At 37.9% G+C, this 11,227-nt stretch overlaps 1 protein-coding gene across 2 annotated transcripts in view; it reads left to right on the top strand.

Annotated features, from left to right (window-relative positions):
• Positions 1–3,559: 3,559 nt before the first annotated feature.
• spp1 (secreted phosphoprotein 1) overlaps positions 3,560–11,227 on the top strand; it is a 14,817-nt gene continuing 7,149 nt past the window's right edge. The window contains exons 1-4 of one of the 2 annotated variants that reach the window (XM_024262780.2): positions 3,560–4,885; positions 8,964–9,040; positions 9,166–9,204; positions 10,504–10,569. In XM_024262780.2, the coding sequence (XP_024118548.1) occupies positions 8,987–9,040; positions 9,166–9,204; positions 10,504–10,569 (159 nt within the window). In that variant the 5' untranslated portion in view covers positions 3,560–4,885; positions 8,964–8,986. The remainder of the gene's footprint in view (positions 4,886–8,963; positions 9,041–9,165; positions 9,205–10,503; positions 10,570–11,227) is intronic. The other variant, XM_024262779.2, reaches the window with a different exon arrangement.

The following is an 11,227-nucleotide window of genomic DNA, read 5'->3' as shown; positions in this document are numbered from 1 at the left end:
GATATTTAAGAACATTGGAATGTTTTCTCAGCGATTTTCTTATGAAAATCCTGATGCGGCCCGGCCTCAACTAGATTCCGCCTCCAGCAGCCCCCGGCTGATTTGAGTTTGAGACCCCTGCACTAAAGGGTTCACCTTCTTCTCTCCAGTTCACCAATCACACTCTCATTTAGATTATTTATTAATCAGTAAATCTCTTCTTAAAGATGTTAAAAGCTCCAGCATTCATCCAATTGTTATCAGTGATCATGCACCAGTTTCTGTAAATATTGTCAGGGAAGCAGCAACACCTTCGGGTTCCACCTGGAGGTTTAATAACTCTCTGTTAAAAGATCAAGAGTTTATTGAATTCTTTAAAAAAGAGTGGGCAACCTTCTTAGAATTTAACAATACTCCTGACATCTCACCATGTGTTCTCTGGGAAGCAGCAAAGGCAGTGATGAGAGGGAAAATCATTTCTTATTCAACTTATAAAAAACGTCAAGAGAAAGCAGAATTAATAGAATGGAAAATAAAATTAAAAAAATGGAGACAGCTTATGCTGCTTCTGCAGAAGAACAGATTCTGGGAGATTTAAAAAAACTAAAGCTTCAGTTAAACAACATAATTAACAAACAAACACAATTCCAAATACAAAGACTAAGGCTAGAAAGATTTGAAAACTCTATAAATGTGGCAAATTTTTAGCTAATCAGCTTAAAATGAACAAAGAAAAATCCACAATAACATCTATTACTGATCGGTCAGGAAAAGTCACCTATGAAAAATGAATAACACGTTTAAAGATTTTTATAAGAACTTATACATTTCACAGTTCAATCCATCAAAGCATCAACTCATTTCCTAATAATGTAAGCCTTCCCAGATTAAATGAAGATCAAATCACAGACTTAGACTAGCCGCTCTCATCATCTGAACTTCATGATGCTCTGCTGCTTATGCCGAACAACAAAGCTCCGGGGCCGGATGGCTTTCCCGCTGAGTTTTACCATGAATTCTGGGAACAGCTAGCAGAAACTTTTTATAAAATAGTTACATTTATAAAGCAAAATCAGTTACTTCCACCAAACATGAATTCAGCAAATATAATTCTTCTTCTCAAACCAGAGAAAGATCCCTCAATTCCTTCCAGCTATCGTCCCATCTCACTGATCAATGCAGACGTCAAAATTATCTGTAAAGCATTAGCACAGAGAATAGAAAAAATCACTCCCCATATAATTCACCATGATCAAACTGGATTTATTAAAGGTAGACACTCGAGTGACAATGTCAGCAGACTTGTTAACATCATAGACATTGCCACTATTAAAAAGCAGGAAATGAACATACTCTCGTTGGATGCTGAAAAAGCTTTCGACAGAGTCAGCTGGAAGTTTCTCATCACTGCCCTCCACAAGTTTGGATTTGGAGAATCATTCATTGATTGGATTAAGATATTATATCATAACCCAAATGCTTCAGTCAGAACGGACAAACAGACGTCCAGCAGGTTTTTTCTTGGAAGAGGAACCAGACAGGGTTGTCCACTCTCCCCCTCTCTCTTTGCAATATTCATCGAGCCCCTGGCTGCAGCAATATGACAGAATGAGAACATTAAAGGAGTTAAAACTAAATATGGCAATCATAAAATTAGTCTCTATGCGGATGACATATTACTTGTTTTACATAAATCATGTTCTATAGGTGAAACGATAACAATTATTAACGAATTCTCCTCTATTTCAGACTATTCAATTAATTTGAATAAATCAGTTCTATTATCACTTAACAGTAATGCTGAGCAAACACTCTCAATACCGGTCAAATCAGGCAATATCAAATATCTAGGTGTTCACTTCTCTCCCAAACTATCAGAACTGGTGCAGCTAAATTATACCCCATTACTGAAAAACATTCAAGACGATCTAACTCATTGGGTCAACCTGCCCCTGTCGCTTATGGGCAAAGTAGCCACAATAAAACTGAACATTCTGCCAAAAGTTAATTATCTATTTTCAATGATTCCGACACAACCTCCACTAAAATGGTTTAAAACATTAGACTCAGCTATGTCCAGCTTTTTATGTAAGAATAAACCAACAAGAATCAGCCTTAAAACTCTAAAATCTGCAAAAAGATGTGGAGGCTTAGAAATACCAAACTTCAACAATTATTTTATTGTCAACAGATTAAGAAATGGTTCAAAAATAATCCAGAAAATAACTTATGGATGGACTTGGAACAGGAGTAATGTGGAAAGATCAACCTGTCTGATCTACCATTTACTAGCCAAATAATAAAAAACATGATTGTTTCCAAAGTATTAACATAAGCACCACCTTAACAGCCTGGTGGGATTTTCTAAAAGTATCCAAGTCTTCAGTCGTACCGTGTAAAATGACACCCATCTGGAACAACCCACACATCCTAATAAACAACAACAACAACAAAAAAAAAACTAGAGCGTCAATAAAATGTATATTTTTATACTAAAACGGAGGGGGGAGTGAATTATAAATCACCTTATAGGTGATTTATCAAAGGTTTGTGAAGATGAACAGATATTTTGCTCATGCTTTAGATTGGGGGGCTGCAAAACACTCAATAAACTGTTAACAAATACACAATCAACTATCAAGAAGGCAGGTTGGATTGAAATTCTGAGCCAGACCTTCTCATCAGTGTCTGACCTCAAAAATTAAATTCCTATTCAAAAGAGTCAGCGCAGTAAGGGGTGCAAAGTATGGCCCTACAGCATCTTAAAACCTGTATGCTATAAATGGAATTCCACCCAGGTTACATAATCTCATTTTTACATATAACTGAGTACAGTAACCACATCGCCACTCATATCAGCTTTTACAGGATGCATTGCAGACTCAGACTGTTTATTTTAATTGCAGGTTTCATCTGGAACTCTCATACGCCAATCATGTTTCACGATCGTCTCCTCATTTAACATAAAAATTATGAACCTTTCGAGAAACTGTCTAGATAAACAAAAGTGTTGTTGTGCTTTAACTTAAAGTCTGAAGAAAGGTATCTAGTTTTGATATTTTTAACTTTGAACTCTTTGAAAGGGAGAAAAAAATGAAGTGTTTCCATCAGACAGGCAGCAGACGTAAACTTCCACATGCTTCGGTACAAAAGAGTGAAAAGAATGTCATGCAATATTGAAAATGTATTAAATTGATACATATTGTAAGTGGACAAAATTACACTGTTGATCAAAATGCAGCAAAGATAGTTTTCAACTAATAAAAACACAGGCCTTTGTCGGGTCAAGCCCAAAGGAGCAATGTGGGATTGTTCTTGGGTGGGCCCCCCGCGTGCAGCAGAGCTCAAGATGGGCTGAAGAAATGTCGATTGGGTGGGAGTCAGAGACTAATGCCTCAGCAGCCCAAACCCCGGGCATCAAACTTGAATTTATTGGGACATGTTTTGTTTTTGTTTTCCTGATCTGAGCTGGAATCTGGATCTAAACTGTACGTCTGGATAGAAATTATATTGCTGCCATTTTTGTTGCACCGCTTATGTTCGCTTGGGGTTGTCAGGGGCTGTAAGCTAGTGGGAGAGAGTGTAAACAAAGCGATGATGGGATATTATTTGCAGCTTGCTTCCATGGCTGGAGTGCTTCCCACAACTCAGTGGTGAGTTTCTGATGAACTCCTGCCACTCTACACAAACTATCTCCTAGAAAACAACACAGGGTTTGTGGAATTTGTCCAAAAAAAGTTTTTTTCTTGCTTTTCTCAATTTTTAGTTGCATTTTTTTTTACATCCCTAAAGTAAAGTTTTAACTATAAAAGAAAATTATTCAAAATATAATACAGCCAAGTTTGTTGAAAAAGTGGACAATGCTTTGGAAGACCCTGGTTTACATACAAAGTTTGTCACAGAGAAAACCGTTTTCTAGAGAACTTCTTTTGATTTTGACTGTCTTGGATGGTCATGAGGTTTGATATCACACATGAGACTCAACTTCTCTTGTTTAATCTTAGACCATACAGTTCCCTGAACGGAGGCATTGAATGGTTGTCTGTGTTGTGAAATCATCTGTAACTCTTTGACCGGGCTTTATCCACAGCCTCACATAATCAAACAACTAAAACACAATCATGTAGACACACTGTGTATCAAACTGGTGATATCATTTTTTTTTGTTTGTTTGTTTTGTTTTGTTTTTTAATAATATAGAATCAATAATAAAACTTACAAATGACCTCTACTTCCAGAGATATTTTCTTTTATTTAGACTAAAGTGCTTTTTTATTAAACTAGGTCTGGTTCTAACATTTTAGGGTCTGCAAACAGAGAAAATGAAAACAGTTTTTTATATGACAGTCAAGATAAATATGTCTGGTATTGCAGACAAAGTCTCAATTATCCAGAGAGACTTCAGTTTGATGATTTTCTTCTGTCTGTGAGGAAGCTGATTCACTGTGATTCCACCTACCTCTTTATTCTGCTGTTTTTCCCCTCGACTTGTCCCTACTTGTTCTTAAATTAACTTCATACACAATGCGCATGAGTGTGTGAGTGAGCATGCATAAAAAAGAAGTGCATTCACGTGTTTCTGTCTAGGCTCTGTCTGCACGTATGCGTGTTTGCCTTTGCATTTAGTGTGTGTGTCTCCACACCAACACAGCACACCACCAACCACAGGAAGAGTGGGAGAACGAGAGGAGAGGAGGGTGGTTAACCTCATGACTTCACAAGCTGTGGAGGGATTGGCTCCAGCTGGAAGATAGGAGGGTTTAAAAGACATCCAGGAGCTCCCCTCTCAACATCAGCCTTTCTGGACAGCCAGTAATTCAGAGAAACCCCGGAGCTGAGGTGAAGACGTCCAAGAGTTTCTGCTGCAGCTGCTGAACTCCAGAAAACTTCTTCATCTGCAAGAAAGGTCAGAATGAGTTCCTTGTTGTGTTTTCTGCTTGGCGGATTATTCTGCAGCTCTGCTTTAGTGAGGAGAGATGCAAATTGCTGGAAGGGTCCTTTAAATTTTTGAGAACATTACAAATGTGAACAGCTTCAATATTTCCAGATTTTCCACTTGTTTGTATTCAACTATGCACAGCCAAAAGACAAAAAAACCCTCAAAATAGCTCCAGAAAGATCATTTTTGTTTTTGGAGCATTGATGCTTTACAGAACAAACTTTGTGCTGACTGTGCAGAACTGAATATCACTGACTCTTAAATGATCTCTCTATGAATGAACTTCTGTCAAGAGCGGTAAAGAAGTTGGTGCCACACAAGATCATGACATCAAACCTGTGGTCGGAGAATAACTTGTTGAATTTTTGTCTTCCAAGACCCACCCCCCAAATAAAAGGATTCAGATTTCTTTTTTTCCTCTAACTTTCTATAGCCAAAAGTTTGATGTGGTCTTTGGGAGAAAAGGATGTTTGAAAGCATCTTTCCAAAACATCATTTATTTTAGGAGTGCTTAAGGTCATTTGGGATCAGCCAAACCCTGAGCTGCAGGGTTGGGTTTCTGTCTCCTTGACACCAATGGAAGGACAGGAACCAGGGCTTACTGATATGTCTCAGCACCAACACCTGCACAGGCGATTACCACAGAGAACTTCCTGCCCACTAGATCAGTTTCACATATGGTCTGTCCCTCCCAAATTTATGATACAAGTCGTTTTTCATTCAAACGTTTTCACACATTTGCTCTTGAAAATTCTTTTCCTCAAAGATAGAAGCTGAATGAGGTGCTCTGGTTATTCAAAGAGGACAAATGTTCAAAGCAAATCTTTAAAACAGTGAGCAGGACCATAAATGTAAGTGTTCTATAACTCCTCAGATCAAAGCATTTTAGGAGTTTGTACCATAATTACGGATCTTTCACAGTTTGTGTTGCAGTTATATAAAAAAAAGTGTGATGTTTCAATATCAAAGCTCCGTCTGAATCACTTTTGTGAAAATTATAACCTTAATTGTTTCATAATAACTGCAATTTTTACTGATTTACACTTGAAGTCATGCCTCCATTCTGGGACCTCCCTGTCTTTCAGTGACGCACAGAAGCTGCAGCAGAGCAGCCTGTAATGGATCCACTTTTCAACTGAATCCAAACAATTTAGGCTTTGTGTTGAGGATTTAGAAACACATTTTAAAAATGTAATTTCTTATGCTTACATGTGCTATAAAGTCTGACAATTACATTTTTTTTTATTTTAAAAAACATTCCCAGTAGTGTTTTAATTATGATTATGAAGTTTTTAACCAAAATCCCACAACCTAAATGTCTTTAAAAAAACATGTTCATGATGATCTGAAGCCTCCGTTTTCAATCTCCTCTGAGGGGGTGTGGCTTTTAGAGCTGAGCTGAGTAGCTCCGCCCCTGATCCCCCTGTCTGATTATGATAGCTCTGTGTCTTACTAGCATAAATCTTGGACAGAACTTCCTCCAAAATCCTGATTCTTTCTCCTTCCAGTTCACCAAAGACTCTTTTAGCTAATTCTCCAATGTTTATTGACGTTGCTGTGATCAATACATTCAATCATTGGTTTCTCAGAGTTCTTGATAAAATAATGAAAGCTAACATCAAAATGCTCTTTCATTGATTTACAATCCTTTCCAACTGCGGTCAAATGAGCCGCCGTTCACATTTCCGTGGTCACATCAAGAAGCTCCGTGGAGTCTGGTGGAGATTTTCCAGCGTTCTCAGTCCTGCTACCGTAAGTATTGGATGAAACTCACACAAAAAATCCAGTGATGCTGATTTGACCACAGAAATGTCAACGGCGGCTCATTTGACTGCAGTCAATGTGAAGATACCATCTTCTCTTCTCCAGAACCTGAACTAGACACTAGGAACAGATGAGGGTTTAGTGCATGTGCAGCAGAGCTGTTGATGGAAAGAAGATCATTCATTCAAACAGAGTCTGTCCAAGACAGTTTGATTGATTTAAAAGGAGAAATACTCGGAAATGAAAAAACAAAATGCTTTCTAATCACATTTTTTCTCTTTCAGAAGAAAAATGACACAGATCTATAGACTGATCCGTAGACAAAGTTTGATTTTCGTTCAGTTTGGTTTTGCGTTCACACATGACATCACCTGGAGTGAATCCAAGACAGAAGACAAGACACTGTTCCTACAGCTGCTCAGTTTCGTCTGGTGTTACCCCAAACCACCTCTGACCCTACAATGAAAAAGCGTCTAGTAAAGAACAGCAAAACTGTTTGATTATCTTTTTTCAATCATATTTAGCTTTGCCTTCCTTAGGCTATGCTCACATTCCTAAAAGAGCTCTGCAACCTAAAAGCTAGTTTTTCAGTAAATTCAGATTATAATAGTCACATTTTTACATGCCACGCAATGGCCATGAAGGTTTTAGGAAAAAGTAAAAATGTTTACAGCGACTGGAAGTTTTTTCTCTAAAAGTCGACATCAGTCAGTGGCCAAAATCAGGCAACAGCTGAGTGGCCTCTGAGCAGATCACCCTCCGAACGGCAGCTGTCAATATCACGTGGCAACTGGCTGCAAGCTGCCCAGGGAATATACAAAAAGCAGGTCATTCTGCACACCTGACTACCGCCATCTTCATTAATGACCAAACCAAGTATTTTCAAAAAATCGGGTGGTGGCATGAAATCTTGAACCGTCAGCTGATGCCTCCCCATCATGCAGTGGCTGTATTATTTGTGATTGTAGCCTTACCCACCAGACGATTTCAACCTTTTTTTTCATCATTCGTGTTTCCTCAGATTTTCTTTGTACACAGTTTGTTCATTCCCCATAATGGTCAAATGATTTACTAGCTTTATGAATCTGAAGTGAAATGTACCAAATTTTTATTTGCAAGTGAGTCTTATTCTGAAAGGCACCTGGATTCACCTGTTTAGTCTGCACTAGAGTTCAGGTGAGCTTTCACACCTGCCAAATAAAACAGGCTCCACAAATAACCCAAATGCTGCAAATCAAATGTTTGTTTCCTCTGACTCCAAAATCAAAAATCAACGCTGAAATAATGAAAAATGTTTTCAATCCTGACGTCAAGCACAAGTCCTAACAAACATGAGACGCCTGAAAATACTGGCCTTCATGGACTTAGTGGCGTCTGACATGTTTCAGTCGCTCTGTGGCTTTCCAGTTATAACCTATGAATTATAACCTATAGGAAGAGTCCATCATTAAAAACACAAGCATACAGTCAGACTGTCCCTCCCTCAGAGCACAGAGAGGAGAAACCTGCTGCTGCAGCCACTTTTCTGCAGTCATCCACTGAAGATTAAAGAGGGATGAATGCAAATAATTGTCCAGCATGAAGATGCGAGGGGTGTTTATTCACAATTTAAAAATGTATTTCAATAAACCAAGTTGATGTGGCAGTAATGCAGAGATATCATTTGAGGACACCTTTCCCTGTCTTTCATTCATTGCATTAAAGCAGCCATTTTAAGATGCTTACCTGTGAGTTTTAGAAATGCACAAACTTCAGCAACAAATAGAAACCCAACTCAAACTGCAGTGGCCCTAAATGATGTTCTTTTTGTCCCTTTAATCTTTCCAGCCAAACACCCACACTCTAATTTCATCTCTTTCCCAGAATCGTACCTATTATTTTCTCACTTCGTTTTTAGCCCAGATCAGCCTCGCAGTTAGAGCAACCCCACACCAGATGAATATTCTGGCAGTGATGATAGAGAAAATGTTTAACTATTTTGAATCAGACACACAAATCTGCTGCTTAAGCTCTGTAATTTAGACCTCAAGTACTTCCTTTAACATACCAAAGTTTTCTGATCATGTGACTCTGCAGCCACTGGTTTTAGGGAGGAATTTGAGCAGCAGACTGGAGGGAGTTTGTCTGGAGTTTGACATGTCATTGTGTTTCCTGTGAAGTTACGGCCCCGCTTAAACCAGTTTGGGACCTGAGGAATGATAAATGTTGGATGGCTTGATTTTGTCACAGAGTTACTTTTTATTGTCTGACTTAAACTTGGGTGTCTCTGGTTACTCTCCAGTGCTGGGAAGGAACTCCAACACAATGAAAGTGACTGTTATTTTCGTTTTGCTCTTCGCCACGGTCATCTGTCGGCCGGTAAGTCTTTGCCCTTTCAAACTGTGTTAACAGAATTAAAAACATCCTGTTGTGCATCTGCTGTTTTGTAGATAATGTAGATTCTGGCATTTATTTAAATTGAAAAGTTTATTTACTTTTTTTAGGCAAGAAAAGTCAGCAGTTCAGACAGTTCTGAAGAAGTTGTAAGTATTTAAGAGAAGCACTAATCTTCACATATCTGTGTGGGTTCAACCAGAATTCTCTCTTCATTCTAAACATTAAGACAACCGTGTCCCCATTGTTATTACAGCAAAAGTTTTCAGTGGTCACACCTGAAGACTCAGAGATTTGTTTTCAAAGAGACGAAGCCAATGAAAAATGTATTTTTAGAGTTATTAATAAATAGCCAAAGCGGATGAGGAGTACAAGTTTCTTTGGTCCGCAACCTGTGCCAGTAAAAGAGCCATTGAGACCTGTTGGTACCAATCAAAACCTAATAACAGCCACAAAATCTTTTTTTTTTTATCTTTCTAGTAAATTTGACTCTACTTTGCATCATTTAATTGTTGTTTTTATAATAAATGTAAACTTTATTTATTTTTTTTGGTGTGAATAATGCATAAATATGATGAGAAACTGGCATTTTCTCAAGGCGAAATGTAAATTTTTATTTTTGACCGAAGCTTCCTTTCTTAATAAAATACTTCTGTCCCAAACAGGAGATGCCAGTGAAGCAAATGTATTTCTATGAAAGGTTTTAAACAACACAAGACAAAAATTACATTTTTTCCTGTCATAACTTAGGTCTGAATAGCTACTAACCATTGTTATGCAACATAAGATCAAATGTACTTTAAAGTCATAAAATAAACTCAGGAATCAGAAAAGATTCCATAATCAGACGTTTTACCACATTTCTGCTTAGTATTTGTAATCTGTGCATTCTGGAGGAGGCGCAGAGCAAACAAGGCCGAATGATGTCAGCAGGGATAAATAATCCACTACAGTTGAACTGCTAGGTTAATCTCAGTCATAGACTTAATTAAAATAAATTAAATCAATGCTAATATTAGCAACCCTTATTTTATTTTTCTTTAGCCATAAAACCACTGTGGAGGGGTAAAAGAGGCGCATGTGACTCCGGAGCCACAGGTTGCAGATCCCTTACCAATCAGCTGATGCTGCAGTTTGTAACTCTACCCCTCCCACAGACAGTGGAATCATGTTCAAGTAGATTAGTGAATCAAACCCTGCTCTGTTTAATTTAATCTATTTTGAATACTGAAAAAATGCAACTTATCTTCATATCATATAAGGAATGTATTTTAAAGATCAAAAATCCAACTAGTTAGGGTTAGTTTTTTAAATCCAAAATCAAATTTTTATCCTACTCTGTCTTTTCAAATGACGTCCCACGACTCTCCACAGAATTCTTTCTTTAAATTATTAGAAGTACTGATATGCTTTTAAAACTTTAATTTTCATTTTTTTATCACCAAAAGGTGAGAAGACCAGCTCTAAGAAAACAAGCTCTAGTAGCTTCAAAGACTCGAGTAACACCTGCCCAGGTAATATATTCCCTCATTCACTCCCTTTACCTTGAGCAGATGTTTTCATTTTTTTCCCACCACTCCTCTAACCACGGCTGTGCCACCAACCAGCTTGTCACGTTGGAGTGTGCTTAGAAAAGAACAAAAACAAACTTACTCAGAATCTGCCTGTCATAGCTGTCTATAAAGACACACTCCAATGACAATTGTGTTTTTGGTGTTTTTAACATCTTATATTAGCATTTTTTTCATGATGAAAGACATAAAACTGCATTTCGGAGTATTTCTTTATTCAAATCATGATGAAGCAGGTGAAAACAGTGGTTTGAAAAGTTCATGTTTGTGACAAAGCAACTAACACGGGCATCCACTTGCAGACAACAGATCAATTCATATTTAGATTTTCTTTGTCTGAGCTGCCATCTCAGTACAAAACAGTACAGCTGGATAACATTGATTTTTATTTTGCACGCATATGTTAGCTTGGGGTTGTGAGGAGCTGGAAACTAGCAGGAGAGAGTGTAAACAAAAGGCTGATTAGCGCAGCCAACTTCCGCACCGAAAGTTCCGCCCACAACCCAGATGAGGATTTCTGATGAAGCCCTGCTGCGTTGCAGAATGTCTTAGAAAATTGACGACTTCTTCTTCTTCTTCTTTTCCTTTCGACTTTTCCCTT

This window comes from Oryzias melastigma, linkage group LG18 (assembly GCF_002922805.2).
Source record: "Oryzias melastigma strain HK-1 linkage group LG18, ASM292280v2, whole genome shotgun sequence".
In the NCBI taxonomy this organism is placed as follows: Eukaryota; Metazoa; Chordata; class Actinopteri; order Beloniformes; family Adrianichthyidae; genus Oryzias; species Oryzias melastigma.
The sequence above is the reverse complement of the archived record's forward strand: the minus strand, read 5'-3'. Positions and strand labels throughout refer to the sequence as shown.